This window comes from Ceratotherium simum, chromosome 20, assembly GCF_057802395.1.
Source record: "Ceratotherium simum simum isolate JZ-2026a chromosome 20, ASM5780239v1, whole genome shotgun sequence".
Taxonomy (NCBI): Eukaryota; Metazoa; Chordata; class Mammalia; order Perissodactyla; family Rhinocerotidae; genus Ceratotherium; species Ceratotherium simum.
The window spans coordinates 1,251,343-1,275,145 of record NC_141919.1 but is presented as its reverse complement, the minus strand read 5'-3'; the positions used below and the strand labels follow the sequence as shown (position 1 = coordinate 1,275,145).

Here is a 23,803-nt window from a genome sequence, read left to right as displayed (position 1 = left end):
TAGGGTGGAGGTGTGGGGAGGAGCCAGATCCTCTTGGTGAGGAGTTTCAACTTGAGTCTACGAGCGCCAGGGAGCCACTGAAGAGGCTTGGACAAGGGACTCAGAGAGTCTGCTGTAGAGGTCACTCTGATGCTGAGAGAAGACCTTTTAGGGGTGGGGTTGGGGGGTGGGCATGACAACCAAAGCAGGAGGAGTGAGGAGACTGTGGCACTCAGCCAAGGAGAGTGTCCCAGTGCTCAGTCCTTGGCCCTCTTCTCTTTTCTATCCACGCTCACTTGTTTGGTGACGTTACCCAATCTGCTCACTTTAAGGACTCGCTGTATGCTGAGGACCCCCCAATATAGAACTTCAATGGTAACCCAAGCTGCTCATCCAGACTTGCATATCCAACTGCCTACCTGACACCTCCATCTCAAGCTTAATATGTCTAAAACCAGTTTCTCACATTACTCCAAATGTCAGAACCTGCTCCTCTTGCAGACTTCCCTCCCTCAGGAAATTTCACCTCTTATCTTTTGATTGTTCAGGTTAAAACCTTGGAGATCTCCTTGACTCCTCTCATTCTCTCAAATCCCACAGCCAGTCTGTCTCCTATTGACAGACAATTGGATTTGCTTTCAGTTGTAGATGATGCTGAACAACACTCCTATGGATATTCTTGTATTTCTACTTTGACACACATGTGCAAGTTCCTCTCTCTCTCACACACACACACACACCATGATTGGGGGGGTCACACGTGGTATACACACACAACTTCAATGTTACTAGTATATCAGTCAGGTCCACTCAGGAGACACCAGCCACACAGCAATTTGAACAGGGACTATTCAATATAACAAATTATTAACTATCTATAGGGAATTAGTCACTAAAAGGACATAAAAGAGAACTCAAAAGAATACCCAAGGGCTGAAGGAGAGAATCTAAGGAACAAACTAACTTGGAAGGGAGGCCCTGGACCCAAGGCTGGGATGCAGACCTCACTGGAGAGAGTGTGGCTGCAGCCAACTAGGTGGTGAAGAAGTTCTCTGGATGGTCCTGAGACAGAGCTGTTCGCGGTCAGGAGGATAAAGCTGGTCAGCATGGAACTGCTGCGTGGAGCAGGAAAGCCCTACACAGAGGCTGACAAAACTTGCCAGAAAGCTTCCAGTGGGGGCTGCTGCTGAACTCACTAGGGTGAGCCTTATTAGGGTTCAATTTGGGAAGAATTGACATTTATTTTTATAATATCAAGTCTTTCAACTTATAAAGCCTATCTCTCCTTTTGGTCTCTTTTTGTGTGTGTGTGAGGAAGATCAGCCCTGAGCTAACATCTGTTGCCAATCCTCCTCTATTTTGCTGAGGAAGATTGGCCCTGGGCTAACATCCGTGCCCATCCTCCTCTACTTTATATGGGACACCGCCACAGCATGGCTTGATAAGCAGTGCATACGTCCACACCTGGGATCCAAACTCACGAACCCCAGGCTGCCGAAGCAGAGCTCATGAACTTAACCACTACACCACCGGGCCAGACCCTCCTTTTAGGTCTTCTTAACGTCTCTTGATAAATTTTTATAATTTCTCCAAAATTCTTGCACTTATAAAGATTTATAGTTAAAAAAATATCAAGGCGCCAGCCCCATGGCGTAGTGGTTAAGTGCATGTGCTCCGCTACTGGCGGCCTTGGTTCAGATCCCGGGCCCGCACCGATGCACCGCTTGTCAGGCCATGCTGTGGTGGTGTCCCACATAAAAAGCAGAGGAAGACGGGCACAGATGTTAGCTCAGGGCCAGTCTTCCTCAGCAAAAAGAGGAGGATTGGCATGGATGTTAGCTCAGGGCTGATCTTCCTCACAAAAAAAAAGAAAAATATCAAAAACATACAAAAGTAAAAAGACTAATTTAATGAACACCCATTTACCCATATGTTATAGGTAACTATAATGATGAAATTAACTATCATTTCATGTCCATTGTTACTTTGTATATACCCGCTTTCTATACTGCCCCACCCCATAACAGCAAGGACGCTTTAAAAGAATAACATAAAAACAATGCTGTTATTGCAACTTAACAATTAATAGTTATTCTTTAATGCCATCAAATATTCAGTCAGTATTTAAATTTCCCTGAGTGTCACGTACATATTTTTAAGTTGACTTTTGAATCATCATTTTTCTTAAAGGACTACACATTGCATTAAGTTGATATATCTCTTAAATTTTTTTTTTTTTTTTTTGTGAGGAGATCAGCCCTGTGCTAACATCTGCCAATCCTCCTCTTTTTTTGCTGAGGAAGACTGGCCCTGGGCTGACATACATGCCCATCTTCCTCCACTTTATATGGGATGCCGCCACAGCATGGCTTGCCAAGCAGTACGTCGGTGCGTGCCCAGGATCTGAACCGGCGAACCCCGGGCTGCCGCAGCGGAGTGCGTGCACTTAACTGCTTGTGCCACCAAGCTGGCCCCTTAAATTTTTTTTTACTAGCATTTATTTGTTGATGAAATTAAGTTGTTTATCTTACAGAGTTTTCCACATTTTGAATTTTGCTGATTGTATCTCCATGGTGTCACTTAACGTGTTCCTCTGTCCCCTATATTTCTTCTAAACTATTAGGTTTAGAGCAGGGTTCAGCAAACTTTCTTTAAGGGGCCAGGTAGTAAAGACTTTAGGTTTAGTGGGCCACCGGCCTCTGTTGCAAAAAAAAGACCTTGGCCATTGTAGTTCAAAAGCAGTTATAAGAACTTAAACAGTAACAATGTGAATAAGACAGACCTTGAGGGCATTATGTGAAGTGAAATAAGTCAGACAGAGAAAGACAAATACTGACCGTATGATCTCTTATATGTGGAATCTATCTATCTATCTATATATATGTAAAAAAAAAACAAGTTCATAGATACAGAGAGCAGATTGGTGGTTACTAGAGCGGGGTGGGGATAGGAAAAATGGGTGAACTGTTTTTGTGGGGTTTTTTAGTTTAAATAAATTAAACTTTTAAAAAAGGGGTTGAGGAGACAGATGTGCAGGAGTGTTGAGAATCGTGGGTAATTAAGATGTCCCCATCTGCTCCAGCCTTCAGAAGTTATTAATGCCCAAATAACAATAGTCTTAAGTCTCCATTCTACTGTCATCAAGGAGTTCAGTATTTTATTAGGTTTTCCTCCTCAAGTAACTTTTGGGAACCATTCAGGAAACTGTTCCCCGAATCCTCCCACTCCAGCTGGGCAATTCTCTAGTCTCTGGCTCAGGGACAACGCTCCACTTCTGCTGGTCACTCTGCGTCATCTTGCTACTTCTCCAGTCTGTCGTCTTTCTGCTTCTTCCCAAAGGCAAATAAAAACATTTAGTTAGGGCCGGCCCCGTGGCTTAGCGGTTAAGTGCGCGTGCTCCGCTGCTGGCGGCCGGGGTTCGGATCCCGGGCGCGCACCGACGCACCGCTTCTCCGGCCATGCTGAGGCCGCGTCCCACATACAGCAACTAGAAGGATGTGCAGCTATGACATACAACTATCTACTGGGGTTTTGGGGGGAAAAAATAAATAAATAAAATCTTTAAAAAAAAAAAACATTTAGTTATAAAACAGCTTAAATCTAGATTTAGGGGAAAAAAAAATCTAATGTTGCAGGTCAATAATTCTGCTAGTTATACTCAATTTATATGCCCAAACAGAATATTTAACATCTCAGTCTGAAGCATTTGCATGTGTGTACTTATGTATGCGTATATATATGGTATAGATCACAATTGGTCTTTATCTGGAGCAGTGTATATATATATGTATATATGGGATATACCCATATCCCATGCCCACTGACCAATATATATATACATATATATAATGGGGCGGGAGTGGTAAGTTCATTAGTGTTACTAAAAGGCTCATCAAAATGTTGCTTCCCGAATTAAAAGGACAGTCTACACTCTAAAATACAGAAGTTCATTGCAACCCTCCAAATGACAGTTTTCCAACTTGAAAAAAATTTAAGATCTTGTCTCCACCAGCTATAGAGGAGGCAATGTAAACACTGTGGATCAAAGAAAATTTCTGTCACAAGTGATGTGATTCCCGGGTTTTGCTTACATATACAGAAACAGTAATGATCGGCTGGCCAAGCTGGAGCCAAATAGTTGCTGGAAGAGTAGTGTAAGAGATCCTTGGTAGAGAAACCAGGATAACCCGATGACTGAGTCCTCCCAACTTGAAGGAGCTATGAAGAAGAGAAGAGATTATGGATAATTTTATATATATATAAATATATATATTTTATATTCATATAAATAATTTTGGGAGACAGAATCTAAAAGGAAAGACCAGCACAGATAGCATGACTGACTTTGCCTGAGTTCCTATGAGGACCTTGTGAAGATAATTATTTGGGGAAGTGACTCCAAGGAGCAGGAGTTGGGTTGGGACCGGGAGATTGAAAAAGGAAAGACAGAAAGACATGATGTGTCATTGAACTGGTCACTGCAGTGGGTGACTGAGCCTCTATCCTGCTGGGGAGCCTCTGAGAAACTGCAGAATGCACCTCAGACTCTTCTGCCTTCAGTACAGAAGTAGAGTGTGTCTATCTATTGGCTCCCATGCCCACTGACCAAGGCTGCCCCATGGGGTATGTCCTCCTTCACTTCCAGGTTTGCCCATATGTCAGATGACTAGTGAGTTCCTGTGGGTGAACAGGACCCCAGGGAGGAAGGTGAGAGATACCAGCTACTGTCAAGTTCAGCCTACGTTCCTCTCTAAACTGAGCCATTTATTTATCATGTCATTTTCAGCTAAGGTCTTTATCTGGAGCAACTTCTCAGGACAAGGGTTAATTGCTCATAAGGCTATGGGCTGCCTCAAGAAAGCACAAATAATGTGGACAGTAAACTAAAATTAGAGCAAATGAGATGGCCTTTCCCAGTGGCAGCTCCCCCTCCTTTCCATTTCTCTTGGCTGCCATTTATTTAGCACGCTTTGTGTACCAGACACTGCATGAAGCCCCTTGCAAGGACAACCTATGTTGTTTAATCCTCCTGAGGTGGACACTGTGACTGTTCCTAGCTGAGGGTCGGGTGGCAGAAGTAGACACTGTAGATCAGCTATCTGAATGCATCCACGTCTGTTGCCAAATGACTGAGAGGCTTAGGTGTTTGATAAATATGAACACAAGTGACTGTTTCCACTAAGGCCTGGAAAAGGCCTAGCCCAACCCCATCACTCTGTTCCTTGACTCTGCTTTATCCTTCTCCTGAGCATCTTATTTATCGGTTTATCTATTTGTATGTTGCTGGTCTCCTGCCACTAGAATGAAGCACCATTGGGCTGGGCTTTATCTGTTCTATTAGAACAGCGCCTGGGACACAACAGGTGGTAAATAAATGTTCATTATTGAATGGAAAAGGGAAAGTAAGCTCTCATTGGTGTGGGTGCAATGATGTTTTTCCCATTTAAGAACTTTTCGATAGAGTGACAGACATCGGTACAGGTAAGGGGCAAGTTGCCCTGCCTCAGGGAGCAGGTTTAAATCGCAATTGGAAGCCCACAGAATATGGAGTCAGTGATGAGGAAATGCCAAGAGAAAGAATGAAAAAGGAAAAGACGGGAAGGGATTCACTCACAATGACCCCGTTCACAATCAATACTGAATCTGTCCCAGTGCATAACAGAGGACACAGCAGGTGCCTACAGCGGGGTAAGACGCAGAGGACAGCGCATAGGGGCATCAGAAACTGGGGGAGTTTAGAAGAAGAAAGAGGCCTGAAGAAAGCTCAGGCCTGTAAGATATTTGTCAGGGCCTGGCCTTCTCTCGGAAGCATCTGTGGGAATGGTTTGTAGTGGTATTGGGGAGAAGGATTACAAGAAGTTTCACACTAGAGAGACCCGCAGAGAAGTTGACTTTGTTGCCGAGTTTTCAGGGTCAAAGAGGGCAAAGCTCGTGTTTTCTACTGGTGCAGATCGTCAGATGCATCCAGAGAAGGAAAGCAGCTTTCAGAAAGAAAAAACAGAACCAACAATTATGTGAAAATTAGCTCCCTGAGGGTGAATTCTTGAAAGTGGCAAGGTTTAGAAAACATGAGAGGAACAAGAAACAAAACAAATTATCTCTGGCTTGGGGGCTGTGGATGGTGGAGTTGGGTGCTGTGTACTCAGCCAACAGTTGAACTGAACTCTTTGTCTGGTGATTCACTGTTTTCCCTGTGACAGATGAACTTGTCAGAGAGACCTTCAAAGCATTCAGGATTGCAAGGGTCCCAAGAGACACGTGCCCACTCCTTCTCCTTTGTCTCGGAGCCCCTCTTGCACTGTTGCTGGCAGGGCTGCATTTCCTAATCTGCGGGACAGGGTACGGCTTGGGTCCAGAGGCTGGAATCGGAAGAGACATTCCTGACTCCCACACACCCACTGTTCCTTCCCCTTCTTTCGGTGTAGGAACTCTGGGGGACCAAATTCCGGGCTGGCATTTCTGGCCTTTTCTGAAATTCTCTGTGCTTTTCTAACAAATACTATCACTGTTATATAAGTGATCTAAGTCAAGCCAGGAACATGCAGCCCAGAAGAACATGTTTTCAAAAGCTTGTTGTTCCCATCCCTGCTAGGGCAGAAATAAAGTCCACTTGATATGGAGCAGGGAGGGGACCATTCTGCTTGACCGCACTTTAGCCTGGTGCCTGTTCCAGATGCCCCGCTGGTTACAGAGAAGCCGCCAGGGGAAAGCACAGTGTGGGTACGCCCGGGCTTGCACAAACGGGGTGCTCCAGCCCCCATACTGGTTCCCACAAGATTTTCAGCCAGGGCCAGATCTCCTGAGTGCAGAGCGAACAGACTGCAGATTTGGTAAGACCTCACTGGATCACACACTGTGTAGGTCTATCTGAGTTAGGGGCGTGTCTGAAGTGAGAGGATAGTTTTGCCTGGTAGAAGTTGCATGTATTACTGAACAGATTATGAAATCAGTATGATTTGTGGGATTATCCTTCTCCCAGCTACCCAAGCTGGAAACGTTAGAGTCATTCTTAAATTTCTTCCTTTCCTTCGTGCCCTATGTTGAAGCAGTCACCACATCCAACACTGAGAACTGTCCCTCTCAGTGCTTCCTTCTCTTCATGCCCTGCCATCCCCACGGCCGCTTCTAGTCCGGGAGGCATCGGAGGAAGGGGAGCACGGCCTCTGGAGAAGGACGTTCTGCATGTGCCTTTTGGCTCCATCATGTGACTTGGGCAAGCTAACCTTTCTGTCCTTCAAGTTATTCTTATAAAATGGGATTGATAATACTTCTTGCTTTGCAGGGCTATTGTGAAGATTAAATGAAATAACATTTATAAAAATGCAAGTGACTAAACAATGTGTTCCAAATTGTTCTTTTAGATGTGGTGATCAGTAGAAAAAAGTTTATAAGGATATGCACCAAAATCTTAGTGATGTTTTATATTGAGGAGATGGAATTTATGGGCTTTTTTTTTTAACTTGCATCTTTGTGCTATTCTATATTTTTAAAATTTCCACAATGAACATGTATTACTTTTATAACTAAAAATCATAAATATGAATTAAAATTCCACCAAATCTTTAAGAACCAGCTGAGATGATACTGCTTTTATAAAAACTTTACAGATCTTCCCATTGGCAGAGATCCCACTCTGAGCAGGTTACTGAATCACTCTGAGACCTAGCTTGCCCACCTGTAAAACTGGGACTAAAAGTTTTAAATGAAAAAATATATATACACTATTATATGTGTGTGTATGTATATATATATTATACATACACACACATACACACACAGGTATGTATAGGTGTGTGTATATAATATATATAGAGAGACACATGTATGTATAGGGGTGTGTGTGTATATATATATACACAGACACATAATATTCTCTCTATATATATATGTATGTATGTATAATATTCCAATATATTTCAATGCCTGGGTTATAGAAAATGCTTAATAAATGCACTTTCCTTTTTCTGAATACCAGAAACACACAAAACCAATATCTATATGAATGAGAGTGACTGTGTTCCAATAAACTTTATGTATGAAAACATTCAGGGGGCCAGATTTGGACACAGGCTGTTGTTTGCCAACCCTGCCCTGAAGGCTTGCCCGGGTTCCAGGTCAGTTTCCAGCCAGACTTCCTCAGGTGGTGCCGTGTACTTCTGTAGGGAGGTACGGGATGTCTGGTTGTCTCTGTGTGTCTGAGGCTAGAGGCCACTGATGATCAGTGCCTAGATCCAGTCTTTAATTATGAGTTGCAAATTGGTGATATTCTAATTCTGTCATCTGTCCTCAATTATTCTTTAAAAAAAAAATCTGAACTACAGGACTGCATTGAATATTGCACTATAGTTAATGCAGAAAAGGTGAAGTAAATGCTTGATTCTTTCTCTTTATTTATGGGTTTCAAAGTAAGAAGTTGGTTCTCTGGCATCTTCCAAGGTTTGTTTTTTTTGTTTTGTTTTGTGTTTTGGTCAGAGTATCGTTATGAACACATGGATTTCAACATTTTTTATTTGTTTCAATCGTGTGTAGTTATTATTCTTATCAATGCTCAAAACTGCCCCAACTTTGGCCAGTGGGGCCTCTTCACGTCCACTCCTGGGTTCTTTTGACAAGACAGGCAGGACTCCAGCCGTCTCTGATGGTGTCCGTGTTTTTCTGGTATGACAAGACACTACATGTCATCTTGTCTAGATCCTGCTTCAGACACGGAATCGGCCCTCTCTCAGAGAAGCCCTGGTTCCTTTCAGCAGAAAAGAATCTGTAGAGACTATAGACCGGGCACCAGGAGTACTCATTGTTACTGAATTTGTCATTGTTCCCAACCCTTTCTAGGGCAAAACTGGGAAACACTTTTTTAAGTGAATATACTTCATGAGTCACTCAAATTTAGGACTATTTGAGTTTTACTTCATATCTTTGATTTTATATTTGGATCGTTTTTCTCTGATACTGAAAATCTTGATTCCTAACAACATATTTGCTTTCTGCTCTGGGGTATGAATATATTTGTTTCTTTTGCTTTCATTTTTTTCAGACAGTGCACCTTTTTTTTATTCTTCATGTTTTAACTTTGTTTTATAAATGTGTAAAGGATTTATGTGGTTTCAAAGTCAAATTTACAAGAGAAAGTGCATTTAGAAGTCTCGAGTCTATCCTTATCCTCTCTATTCTATTCACTTCCTCCTCCTATACGTAAGCTTTTACTTTTATTTAGATTTCGTTATTCTCCCATTTTTTAACACACACATACATATGTCTTTATATAAGTACGAATCATTATATATAACCCATATATGTGTGTACAGTAGTGCCCCCTTGCCTGCAGGGGATCTGTCCCAAGATCCCAGTGGATGCCTGAAACCGTGGATAGTACTGAACCCTATGTATACTATGTTTTTTCCTATACATACACACCTATGATAGAGTTTAATTTATATATTAGACACAGTAAGAGATTAACAACAATAACTTCTCTTTGGCATACACGAATTGCCAGCATCACTACTCTTGCGCTTTGGGGCCATTGTTAAGTAAAATAAGGATTACTTGAACTCATGCACTGCAATACCGAGACAGTCATCTGATAACCGAGACGCTATGTCGGTAGCACATAGAGCGTGGATCCGCTGGACAAAGGAATGACTCACGTCCCGGTGCGATGCAGCAGGATGGCATGAGATTTCATAAGGCTATTCAGAATAGCACGCAATTTAAAACTTATGAATTGTTTATTTCTAGAATTTTCTATTTAATATTTTCGGACTGCAATTGACCTCAGGTAACTGAAACTGCAGAAAGTGAAACCGCAGATAAGGGGGGACTACTGTATATGCATATATAAATACAGACAGACAGACACGTTTTTACCACCTCTACCTGTTTTCTTTAGATGAACAGCAGCGTTACACACTTTTCTATAGCTTCTTGTTTTTTACGTAACAATATATTCTGTAATCACTCCTCATGGAATAGAAATATTCTTTTTTTATTTTACACCTACGTAGTGCTCTGTTATATGAATGTACCACATTCATTTAAACCCTGTGCATAATCTTTTGGGTTATTTCCAGTCTTTTGCTATTATAAATAGTGCTGCAATAAACAGCCTTGTGCACGCAACCTAGAAGTAGAATTGCTAAGTCAGAGGGTAAAGTCATATGTCATTGTGCTAGATATTGTCAAATTTTCCTTCATTTTGCATTCTTACTAACAATATATGAAGGTGTTTGTCTTCCCACTGCCCTACCAGTAGAGTGTTTGAGGTTTTGCTATCCAAGAGGTGAGAAATAGCACCCGATGATGTTTCTTTTTTTTTTTTTTAATTTATTTTTTTTGTGAGGAAGATCAGCCCTGAGCTAACATCCATGCCAATCCTCTACTTTTTGCTGAGGAAGACAGGCCCTGAGCTAACATCTGTTGCCAATCCTCCTCCTTTATTTTCCCTTTTTCTCCCCAAAGCCCCAGCAGATAGTTGTATGTCGTAGCTGCACATCCTTCTAGTTGCTGTATGTGGGACGCGGCCTCAGCATGGCCGGACAAGCAGTGTGTCGGTGCGCGCCCGGGATCCAAACCCCGGGCCACCAGTAGCGGAGCTCGAGCACTTAACCGATAAGCCACGGGGCCGGCCCCCCCAATGATGTTTCAATTTAAAATATCTTATTAGTAAGGTTGAAGATATTTTCATATGTCTCAAGGCTATTTGCATTTTTTCGGTAAATTTTCTGTTCCTATCTCTTGCCCATTTTTCTGTGTAGTTTTTGGTCTTTCTCTTGTCTGTATTTAGAAATTACAGAAATTCCAGTTCTCTTGGAAATCTGATTAGGCAGACATTAGACCTTCTCACTTCATCCATGAAGTCTCTGTTCACTAGCTCTTCAGATGTGTCTGATCATTGTTAAATGAATTCATTGTGGTTTTATTTTAATGATCTTAATTTCACTTCTGGAAATTCTTTTTCAAAACTGGGACTTTTTTCTTATACTTTTCTGTTCCATTTTTTAGTTAGATATTTTTAGTTTTGACTTTCCTTTTCCTTAAGAAATGGTATTATAATCTGAGTTTGAGAATCCCAGTACAGCCATGCATCACTTAACAATGAGGATACATTCTAAGAAATGTGTCACTAGGCGATTTCATCGTTGTGGGAACATCATAGAGTGTACTTACACAAGCCTAGATGTTGTAGCCTACTACACACCTAGGCCGTGTGGTACTAATCTTAAAGGCCCACCGTCACACATGCGTCTGTTGTCGACTGTGCGGCTCACAGCTGTACCTGCAGGCTCAGCGTTGCTGCCCTTGCTGCTGCCTCTCACTTGCGCTGTGTTGTGTTTCTGCGAGTTCTCACTCAGGGTGCCCTGTTTCCTTGTGTGTTTGATTATCTTTTCCTGCGTATGTCTCACTTTGCTTGGAAAATTCTCTGTGGGGTTTCCTGATGAAGCCGTGTTCCTCCACAGAGGATCTGCATTTACTTCTACCAGGTGCCTGGAGGGACTACCAATTTAGTACCAACTGAATTTATGGCTTGAATTATTTTTTTAACCAATCAATTAAAATGAACTTGGTCTGCCAAGACACGACATGCTAGCCTGTGTTGGTAGGTCACAGGATGGTTGCCTTGCCATCTCCACCCACCACTAACTCCTCTGCTCGGTGTCAAGGCTAATTTCTTGCAATCCAGGAGCATGTTTCTTCTAGATCACTCTTATCCTGAGTAGGTAAAAGCCTTTTAGGATTCCAGCTTCATGGAAAGAGGTTCTTATACTAGCCTCTTCCTGAGTCAATTTCTGTCCTCATGCCATCAAAACTGAAGCTCAAAGTCAGCCCATTCAGTAAATGTAGGGCTAATGTGGTTTCAGTGCTCAGTGCACCTCTCTGTATTGCAGCTTACTCCTAGACTAAAGTTTCTTGCTATCTTAATAATTTTTGATGTTTTTAATAAGATTTTTAAGAATATATCTTCCTCTACCCACAATAACAAGGATAAATGTCAGACATTTTGTTGCACAAAAGACGCCAGACACAGAAAAGTGCCGCATTAGCTCTGTTTTGTAGTAAAATTAAGCCAAAACTCAGGGCCTTAAAACAACATCATTTATTATCTTACAGTTTCTACGGATCAGGAATCGAAGCGTGGATTAGCTGGGTGTCCCTGGCTCCCAGTCTTTCACAGGCTGCAATCCAGGTCCAGCCAGGGCTGCAGTCCTCTCAAGGCTCAGCTGAGGAAAGATGCATTCCAACCTCACACACGTGTTTGTTGCCAGGGTGAAGTCCCAGTCCCACCCCCGCCTCCAGCTCTTCCTTGCCATGTGGGCCTCTTCATAAAGCAGCTCACAAAACAGCAGCTTGCTGCATCAGACCAAACAGGTGACAAGAGTCAGAGAGACAGAGAAAGGCAGAAGCCACACTCTTTTGTAACCTAATCCTGGAAGGAATATCCCATCACTTTTGCTGTATTCTGTGCATGAGGACCAAGCACACATTCCAGGTCCCGCCCACACTCAAAGGGAGGAGACGACACAAGGATGTGAATAGAAGGAGGCGATCCATTTTAGAAGCTACCTACCACATGTACATAATATGTGATGCCATTTATCTGAAATTCAAGAACAGGCGAACCTAATCTTCAGTAAAATAAACCAGACCCTGGTGTCTTGGTGGAGGTGCAGAGACTGACTGATTAGGGTCATGAGGAACTTTTCCAGGTTGATAAAGATGTTCTATATTTTAATAAGTAAGAGCATTCATGGGAGTATGCCTTTATCAAAATTCATTGTACTGTACACTTAAGGTCTGTGTAGTTTAGTGCATGTAAATTACATCTTAATTATAAGCAAATTTTATCCTGTAGTTATTTTTTGGGGGGTGGAGAACTTAGCATTCCATGTTGTCAGAAATGGCAGTAGCAATTCACTTGTGTGCTTGGTCTTAGAGCAAATTTCTCACCTTTACTTTTCAACATCAAAAAATGTATTCAACCCCATTTAAGAGATTAAGAAATCACATGACAATATCTGACTATGAATTCAGAAAAGCTTTTAAATAAATTTGTATTTTACTACTCACAACAGAACCTCAGTGCATTTGAAAACCAAATTCTTCAGTGTGGAGACATGATATTTTTCAAGTTTCCATTAGCTGTTGTTTTCGTCCCCACTCAAGAAATGCAACTGAGTGAGTGATGTTATTACAGCAATAAACATTAACTCCAATGTAAAACTTTTAAATACATTATTTTTAAAGCTCAATAAATAGTAACAAAAGTTTCCTTGCCATACATCTAGCAACTCTGCATAGCATGGAGACAAATAGTTTGAGAACTGGGCCTCCGGAACTGGGATCAAAAACTCAAATGCCTGCAGACAAATCAGACAAGTAACATAAATGGATGATGTGGACCAGGCACCTCACACTATACTCTCCAACATAGGCAAATACTAGAGACAATTTTTACTTTCACAAATAAATACACTCTGTCCCATTTTCCTTGAAACTTTGGCCCTCTTGACTTAGCCTTTATTTTCCTGCTGTCCTCTTAACTCTGTTTTAAGGAAAGCAGCACTACAAGCACACTGATGACTAGAGGCTGACACTCGGTCACACCATCGGTGACACAACAGGGGATGGTGGAGAACACGACAAAATGGAAACTGTCCACTCGACCTCAGCTCCAGCTGACTGCTGTCCTGTGAAAATTCTGGCCCAGTTGGCAAGTTGTGATTTTTTTAAGTGGTGCTAGAAATCCAGTTTCTAATGTGAAATTTCTCAATTTTTATAAAAAATTTTATTAAAATGACAGAGGTGGAATATAAAGCAACAAGCTCAAAAACCATTTTAATACTGCATGGACTAAATAAAACACATCTGTGCAACACAGTTGGCCCATGGACTGAAAGTGTAAGGTCTCAGATTAGAGAGATGAATTCATTTAGTTAACTGGAATGGGCTGTGTTTGATGGTGCAGGAGCAAGGACTGGGGCTGTGTGAGGAAACGGTGAACAGCACTCAACATGCAAGTTCACAACGTCACCTCTCCCATCACTGCTGTGGGGGTGGGGAGAACGGGACGGCAGAAATGCATAACAGCCGGGGGCACTGTGAGAGACATCAAGTCAGGTAAGGCCTAGCCCAGAGATGGGCCCAAAGGGGATTTCAGATTCAGGACACTATGTCAAGGACAAAGTCAAGGACATCTTGAGGTAAAAGACATGGGCAGAAAATTAAATACAGAGGAAACACAACTAGTGTGCAAATGTGTGAAATAATATTTAACCTCATACACTATTAGAAATGCAAAATAAGTGAGTCAAATACTACATAAGCACAAATTAGTAAAGAGAACTTCAAGCTGCCGCGCAGTAGTCACGAGGACGTGGCGAGAGTGACATTCTTCACGTCTCAGTGGGAGAAGATTCCACTGCAAAACTTGCTCGAAATGCACTCTATACAAAGCACATTAGTGGTTGCCTAGGGCTAGGTGTGGGAATGGAGATTGACTACAAACGGGATGAGGGATCTTTTTTGGGTGATGGAAACATTCTAAAACTGGATTGTGGTGATGGTTACACAACTCTATAAATTTACCAAAAAATCATTAAATCATACACTTACAATTGGTGAATTTTATGGTATTTAAATAATACCTCAATAAATCTGTTTTTTAAAATTGGCAGAGCTAGGATGTAAACCATCTGATTCTAGAAGCTGCCATCACACAACTGCTGCCTCCCCGTACCATCACAACAGGAGAATAATATCACAGTTGGAAAATGCCAGTCATCTAGACACCAGCAATGTCCTCAACTGGTTTCCTAGATAAAATAATGCAAGTACTAGACCATCCCATTCAAAACTACACCCATGGTAACACTATCCACCTACTGCTCTTCAAGCCAGTACCCCAAGTTTGAGACGAGAATGCATGAACAACTCAGCCTAGAGGAACTGTCCCAAACAAAAGTCCCCAAACCTGGGGGAGTTTCTGGAAAAAGGAATGGCCACCCTCGTGTAATTTTCAGTACCCCCAAAAAGCCAAATTTTCAGAATAGTTTTCCATCACAAAGCCACAAGGGCTAAGAGAGAACATAGAGTGGAGTCTGGGGAAGTACCAGATGTGGAGCTTCCATTGTTTTCTCCCCGTGGGGTCAGGAAACCCAACTTTCCCAGCATCAATGTGTGATAATGTGCATGGAGTTCTGCCAACCGGGGAAGCTCACTCAGGCCTCGGTGTTCAGTTTTTGTTGGGGCTCCATTATACAGGCATGACTGATTGCCCTCGAGGCTGGTCTCAGTCTCCAGCCCCTCCAGGCATCACCCACAGCGCCCACCCAAAACCATATTATTGGTCTTTCTGTCGTGGCCAGCCGCGATCCTAAATACATTGTTAGACTCTCCAGTACGATCCTAAGTCCCCAGGCAAACGACATTCCTTTCAGGTTTAGCATTCCAAGGGTTTAGGATTCTCTCTCAGAAGCCAAGGGAGAAGGCCGGATATCTTTTTGGGTAAGGTTAAATTCTTGACTCACAGACTGCCTCTTCTGGGCAAACTCTCCGAGCCACCGCTCCGGGTGCTGGGCAGGGTGGCAGCCTCTGTTCTTGTCAGCTTGCCTCTCCCCAGCATGGAACCTCTGCCCTACAATCAAGCTGGGGCAAGGGCGACTGGGAATACTGTGTTCTTGGCCTCCTGCACCTGGGGCAGAGCCTCGGTCCTATGGGCTTGTTAGAGGGAGGCCCCGTCCCTCAGCTGCACTCACCAGAAACGGAGCCTCTTCAATGTGCGGGAGATGAGAAAAGCTGGGGGCCCACCCCTGCTAGGCAGCTGCAGGACCACTTGATGGGGTGCTGAGAGGGAGCCCCATCTTCTCAGCCACATGCATGGGGGCTGGAGCTTCCATCAGGCTGGGCTGAGGGAGGGGAGAGGAAGGGACTGGGTCAAGGCGCAAATGCCACAGACTTGCACTGCTCTTACCCAGTTTTATTAGGTTTTCTCAAATCAGTGTTTCTTCATTTGCTACATTCCCCTGGGACAATTTTCAGAGAACTTAAATGGTTGTTTCTTTACAGTTTTCTCTAGTTTTGCTTGTTTCACTGGGGAGTGGGTCCACAGAGCTCCTCGCGCTGCCGTCCCACCTGTTCACAGACTTCTCACATCCCACTCCAGGGAAGCAGTCACAGAGCTTGAATAGGGCTCTGTGCTGTGACACACCTGAGGATCCACATCTCTGTTCTGATCTTGGAATGAGGAGGCCATGGCAGTGAAACTCAGCTGCCTTCTCCCATGGCCTCTCTATCTCTGGCCCTCCAGCTACATACAGCTGACCACCACTGGCTGGAGAATGACCCCTTGCCACCAGATGGCAGATGCAAAATATGCCCCTGGACTCATTTACACCCATTCAGTCAGCAAACCTCCACTGACACTTAGGCCAAAAATGAAACAATTTCCTGAGAAAACATATTAATCTGGAATTTTCTCTTTCCCTCTAAAGCAAGAATCCTTACATTTCCGTGCCATGGGCCACAATTGCAATCTAGGGATGGCTACAGCCTCCTTGTCCAAACAATGTTTTAAATGCATAAAATAAAATACATAAAATTATAAAAGAAACCAATTACCAAAAGAAAGTTATCACAATATTTTCTGAATATGATGTACTAAAATAGGCTTCTTTATGCATATACTAAATAACAAGAACCAGTAGAGGCTCTAATAACTACCAGAATACTAAAAGTATGGTCGGGACCAAGCGCCTTCTCAAATCCCCCGGGGGAAAAGGAAGATTTGGTTCAGCGTGCGCACCCTGATACTCTGCCTTTCCGACCAGCCCCCACGTGATGCCGACGTTCTGCTCCGGGCACCACGCGCGGCAGAGAAAAGGCTCCGACGCTTCCCTGAGTGGAGATGGCAGTCAGAAGCCACACAGGTGGCATTTCCTGACCCTGGACGTCCCCAGGAATGGCTTGGGGGCTTCCGGCTTCATCCTACAGGGGCATGCTTTCTTCTTCCATGTGTTTCAGTGTCTGGTGACAGAAAGCAACCTTGGAGATTCTGAGCTGCGGGACGCCCGCGGTTCCCGAAAGCTACGGAGTAGCAGCTACTGGTCAGCTGAGTCGGCAAGTGCCGGCGCTCAGAATGTAGTCACAGGGACGCATGCCCATGCACAGAGACCAGAAATGACTCACGAGTCACAGAAATGACTCGCCAAGACTTAAAGTTGAAGTGGGAGCCAGCGGGTGGTGTAGTGGTTAAGTGCGCGCACGCGCCACTTCACGGCCCTGAGTTCGCAGGGTCGGATCCTGGGCGTGGACATCCGCACCATTCATCAAGCCATGGTGTGGCTTTGTCCCATATAAAGTAGAGGAAGATGAGCACGGATGTTAGCCCAGGGCCAATCTTCCTCAGCAAAAAGAGGATTGGCAACTGATGTTAGCTCAGGGCCAATCTTCCTCACCAAAAAAAAAGAAGTTGAAGTGATCATGCAAAAGGAAAAAAGTAACTAAAGACTCTGAAATTATTGACATGTGTCCGTTCACCATTTTCCTGACGGCAAAGAAAATATATATAAATAAAAATAATATGTAATAAAAGTATACATAATACATATATTGTATATAATATATATGTAAAATATATCTCTTCTCTAAACTAGGTTCTATTCTGTAAGCAAATTCAGCTGTTACAAAACTCCAGTGCTCCTGTACTTGAGATATATTTAATATATAGAAAAAATATTAACACAGCAGAAAAAAGTCCAAGTTAACAAAGAGTGTCATTGTTATTAGCAGTACAATAGCCAGAAGTAAGCAAAACATCAAGGATATTAAACTAATTTTCTTTGTCCCATCCAGAGTGGTTTTCATGATTTTTTTTTAATAAGAAAAAAGAAATCTGGAGACCTGAGGCATTGGGCACATTTCTTCTTCAGCTTCCTTGGAGCTCATGGATCCCTTTCCCACCACCTCTCTGCATCCAGCATCCTCAGCTAAACTTTATTCAAAAGCTAGGTTGTGGGGCCGCCCCCTGGCATAGTGGTTAAGTGCACGCGCTCCGCTGCTGGCGGCCCGGTCCAGATCCTGGGTGCCACTGATGCACCGCTTGTCAGGCCATGCTGTGGCAGCGTCCCACATAAAGTGGAGGAAGATGGGCATGGATATTAGCTCAGGGCCAGTCTTTTTCAGCAAAAAGAGGAGGATTGGCATGGATGTTAGCTCAGGGCTGATCTTTCTCACAAAAAAAAAAAAACAAAAAACAAAGCTAGGTTGGAGCTCCCAACAACCTCACACCTCGGGAATCTGGTTCTTCAGAAGGTGTAGCAGAAATTGCAAGTTTCAACCCAGCTACAAAGGCTGCTGGGCTGCTCCCAGGGTGCCCTCTGCTGGCCACACAGGGAAGCATAAGTCTTTCCACCCAGGTAAAAAGAAAAGGTCATTTAAGAAAAAACCAAGAAAGGTATTTGGATTAGCAAAAAAAAAAAAAAACTTAAATAAGAACCCCCATTCCCAGGCATCCTGGCTATGAAAACAAAAGACTGACCACATTAAGACATTAGAGAAAAACAAAAGCATCTTCCTTTAAAGATTTGAAGAATAAAAATTAGAAAAAAAAATGGAAGAAAGCAAAAGCTTGTTTTTATATGTTTTGTTTTCTCACTGAAAAAAATGAATTGATGATTATATTCTTCAGATCTTAGCAGTTTTGGTCTCTTGGCTTCAGAAATGATGTTGATGATGCAAGAGAAGGTGGTTACACATCTTGGGAGCCCTAGGTCACTCTCTAGAAGGCTTTTAAAACTAAACTGAAACAATAAAAAACTGCAACTCAACAACAAAAAGACAAACAATCCAATTCAAAAATGGGCAAAGAATCCAAATAGACATTTCTCCAAAGAAGATATACAAACGGCCAATAAGCACATGAAAAGATGCTCAACATCACTAATCAATAGTGAGATGCAAATCAAAACCACGAGTTATCAACTGGCAGCCGTTAGGATGGCTACCGCAAAAAAAAGAAAAAACAGAACGTAAGTGTTGGACACGATGTGGACAAATGGGAACCGTTGCGCACAGCTGGTGGGAATGTAAAGCGACGCAGCCACTGTGGAGAACAGTGAAGCCTAAACAATGGGGTTTGGAAAGCTTCCGGGTTGGTGAACACATTCACGTGTGGGGACGGGGGGGTGCACGTAGAGAGAGCGTGGAAGCTCCAAACCATTTCCCACGTGTCTGGTTCTAATCGTCTCTTCACTAAGTTGTACCCTTTATAATAGGCTGGTAATAGAAAGTAAAGCACTACCCTGAGTTCTGTGAGCCATTCTAGAAAATTATTTAACTCGAGGGTGAGGAAATCCGATTTACGGCCTGTTGGTCAGAAGCACCAGTGACCACCTGGGACTTGGGATTGGCATCTGAAGTGGGGGCCGTCTTGGGGGACTGTGCCCTCCATCTGTGGGATCTGTGCTAACTCCAGGCAGTCAGTATCAGAATTCACAATTGTAAGACACCCAGGTGGTGTCCAGCAAGTTGGAGAATTGCTTAATGAGAGGGAAAGACCTCACACATTTGGTGTCAGAGGTGTTCTGTGTGTACAGAAAATAAGCTTTCTTTTAATATCCAAAAGAATTGAAAGCAGGGTCCCCAAGACATGTTTGTACACCCACGTGTCCACAGCAGCACTACTCACAACAGCTGAGAAGTGAGGCAACCCCAGTGTCCATTGACAGGTGAATGGATACACAAAATGTGGTATATCCGTGTGATGGACTATTATTCAGCCTTAAAAAGAAAGGAAATTCTGACACACGCTACAAAATGAATCAACCTTGAGGACGTTATTCTAAGTGAAATAAGCCAGTCACAGAAAAACAAATACAGTGTGATTCTACTTACAGGCGGCACCTAGAGTGCTCCAATTCAGAGACAGAAAGTAGAATGATGGCTGCCAGGGGCTGGGGGAGTGGGGAATGGGTACACAGTTTCAGTTTCACAAGATGAAAAAGTTCTGGAGATTGGTTGCTCAACAGTGTGAATTTACTTAACACTACTGAACTGTACACTTAGAAATGGTTAAAATGGTATATTAATTAAAAATAAAAAATTTTTTTAAGTAAATTGAAATAACACATCAACACAATCATTCCTTCATTTGCTGCCCTGCCCCACATCTGGCTCAGCTTCTAGAAACTTAGAAAGTCAGAGCTGGCCAGAACATGGAGATCTAGTTCAATTTTACAGATTAAAATAATGGAGGCCACAATAGCAAGGTGACCTGTGAAGGTCTCGGTGGGTTAGCAGTGGAGACAGGACCAGAAGGAAGAGCATCTGCCTCCCAGGCTAGGGCCCTACCTACCCTGCACCACAGCCCAGATGGACACAGGCCATTTCTTGATGGAGATAACAATAACAGTAATAACAACTCTCATCCATTCAGGGCTCCTTCCAGCGTTTATGGGAGGTCAGGCCTAGGAGGAAATGTGCCTTTGGTTAAACTCCACGACTCTGAATTTCAAAGCCCCCTGAAAAACCCTGGGGTAGGGTGGGGAGATGAGGAAAGAAATATGACCTACTTACATGTTTAGAGGGCTACCGAGCATCCTTTTTTCCACTGAGTTATTTTGTAATTCTTCCCAGCATGAGCCTTAAGAGGAATTGTACCCTTCAAGGCAGAGTGAATGATGGACTTAACTTCTGCCTGTCTACAATAATATCACAGCATGAAGCACGCAAATTATTTTTTATTTTACTTTGATGATTGGGAAAAGATACCAACATGTAAGATCGAATCAAAGCTAACAAAGAACTGTACTGGCAGTTAATCGGCTGATTTTATTAAAATAAAGACATGTCTGTTTAAACGGAACAAATGTTCTCACTGGCACGTTGCTTTGACTGGGAGCTTTGAAACTAAGGCCGAGGTGCTGAGAAGAAAATAGTCGCCGTCACGGCATCGACCTGCCACCTCCTCCTAAGCACCTGCAGCACCAGCAGCACCGACTGGGGACAGCGGCCTCCTGGGCAGCGCTCCACCTGCGCACGACCCTCGGAAGGCTTATTCTGAGAAGATGCACTTGCGGGTGGCCAGGCTTCGCCGACACCTTTCTCAGGGGCATGATGGCTCACTTGCGGCGGCCGGTGAGGTAGACTCTCCCTGCGTTTTGCAGACACCCTTGTTCATGCTTTAACCAGGGGGGGCCCAGGACCCAAACACCAGGCTTCACATGCCTGCATCTGGGATGCCCCCAGGCCCCAGTCTGCCAGTCAATCTGCAGTTCTGCCCCAGATTCTAGCCCTTCAAATCCTGAGGGATGTTTTCTTCGTCCACAGGTTGTTTTGGTTTTAACTGGCTGCTTAGAGTTAGAAAGGAATATCTCAAGCCCCCAGCCATGCTGAAAGGAAAACAAGAGTGAAAATAAGTCAATCCTGTAGCTGGGACGGCCAGCAGCTGCTGACATCTTTATAAATACAGTCAGCTTAACTGGAAATTATGGAGCCTCCTGTTTTTCTCCTCAAGTTTGTATGTTACTTGATGAGAATTATCCCTCTTATTTACAAATCTTTTGGGGTAGAAAAAGAGTAGATCAAATCTAACATGGAAGCTTGAAGAGAAAGTCAGCACCTGGTTATTATTGAATAAACTATACACTATTGTACTGAAATAGCATCCCATGTCTGAGACCCCAACATGCCTTTCAGAAGGCTCTTAGTCACTCTTCCCACATCCTGAGTGGGTGCCACTCTGAGGGGCACAGGTTTAGTGAAGCCCACTTCACAAGAGGAGGACACAGGAATTCAATTCAGCTCTTGGCCCCTTGAATTTTCATGACACACATCCCATGACCCACAGGAGGGAGTGTGTCATGAAAATAGATGAACTGAGTGATTTAAGTAAAATTATTAAAAATTATAACATCAAAACACCTGTTCTGTCCCTTATAACATTAATCAGACTTTCTAAAATACATATTTTACTAAAATGAGTTCATTTAAAAATCCCACTTACCAAATATTTAAGCCTACAAAGTTTAACACAGAGAAAATGTAGTCTCCACCAACTAATCCCAATGTAGGCAATGGATACATTCTGCGAAAAGAGAGAGGACTCATCATCTTAAAAACAAAGGACTTAGGGGAAAATACATATATATGGTGAAATCCAAAACTAAATGTTTTAGTTACTTTGCACAGACTTGTACATAGTAGGTGTTCACGGAATGTTGAATGGATGAATAAAAAACCATTATTATGGCTTTATTAAAAAAAATTAAGTCAACTGTGGCACGATGACCACAGAAAACCGCGTCAGTCATGCCCCTTCCAGTTCATGCACAGGAAGAAGGTGTAAGAGCTGGGTTGTGATCAGCTTTCCAGATCCCATCTCTTGACCATCATTGGGTGGTGAATTTTAATCATATAGATGCCAAACTTGAACAGATTAGAGACATCTCATAAATTCCATGCAGCTCCCTGTGCAGCGTGTTCTAGGGGCCTCTGGGAGCCGACAGACGAGTCCACTGTGGATGCAGGGAGTGCTCCTCCCTCACTCTAGGAGTCACATGAGGAGAAAAACAGAGCAGCTGCAGGTCAGAATTCAGAACGTCCCCACCTCCTAGTCATGCATGTGTGTATCCAAATGCACATACACACACACATTACATACCCACACAGCAGCCCATGAGTTTACTACCTTATAAGTGAGCACATATCTAGACTGAAAACAACTCTTCACAAAGATTCCCTTTCTTAGTTAGCAGGTTCTCCCAGAAAACCAAATTATAGATCAGAAGGCATCTTGGTGAGCGCAGAAACTTGGAAATTTTGTCAGCTCTTTTACTTCCTCTTCCCAGACCATCCGCTCTCCCACCCCCTATCTAAAAGTCAGAATTTGTCTCTCCTGTCTAAATTAGCAAGTCCTCCTTCTGTTTTACGGATTAGGAAATGAGAAGACATAAGAAGGGATCACCCAGGCACAGCTGAAAATGTCACAAGCCTCCGTTCTCACTCTACCACTGATAGCAACAATGAACTCACACTCAGCCTGGATCGTAAGGCCGGGGCTCACGATCACTTCGGCAGTCCGGCTGTGCATTCCAAGGCTCCTCCACTCGCCTTGACGGCACCCCCGCCGCCGCCGTCGAGCGGAGCGGTAGCATCTGCACAGGGCCGCGGGCGCATCAGCAGAAACCTGCGCGGAGCAAGCAGACGCGCGAGCGCGCCTTTCTGTGCTGGGCCTTCACCACAGACTAGGGACCCGCGCACAAGCACCTCACACACACTCCAAAGAAGAACATACCAGAAAGATTTAACAACCTACATCTTAAAACGTCTCCTTTTTAACTCCGACTTTTTACAGGAAAATGGTCCAGTTGTGCATTAGGCAAACTTTCTACCTTACATGACCTTTTCATTTTGTCTGCATTTCCCGTTAGTGTTTCTACAAAAAGGTGATAAGGACAATGAGATTTTTTTTAATGACCTGAAATCTTTCATTTAACAGCTGTTAGGACAGTGGATTTTAATGCTCTCTGTGCATTGGAATCACCTGGTGCACTTTTAACACATAACAATGCCCGGCAGAGGGTCTCCTTTAGTGTGAGGTGGGGCCCCGGCAGTGTGCATTATCAAAGCTCCACGGATGACTCCAATGTGAGCCAGCACTGAGAACCACTGCTGTCAGAAGGGAAAATCAGCCGTGCAATTGCTGGCTTTGGACACAGGAGATTAAAATTAATGGATTCCAGATGTCAATAATACTCCTGTACCCTCTTACCAAGTTAATTCAAGAGGCATTCAACATTGACCAGTAAGTATTGACACTTACTTGTCAATA

The 23,803-nt window shown here is 43.4% G+C and overlaps 1 protein-coding gene across 1 annotated transcript in view; it reads right to left on the bottom strand.

Moving 5' to 3' along the window:
* Positions 1 to 20,693: 20,693 nt before the first annotated feature.
* The window catches only part of SLC35D2 (solute carrier family 35 member D2), a 47,552-nt gene continuing 44,442 nt past the window's right edge, over positions 20,694 to 23,803 (bottom strand). The window contains 4 exon segments of the mRNA XM_087444843.1: positions 20,694 to 21,362; positions 21,977 to 22,033; positions 22,035 to 22,057; positions 23,083 to 23,248. Of these exon segments, the coding sequence (XP_087300969.1) occupies positions 21,260 to 21,362; positions 21,977 to 22,033; positions 22,035 to 22,057; positions 23,083 to 23,248 (349 nt within the window). The 3' untranslated portion in view covers positions 20,694 to 21,259.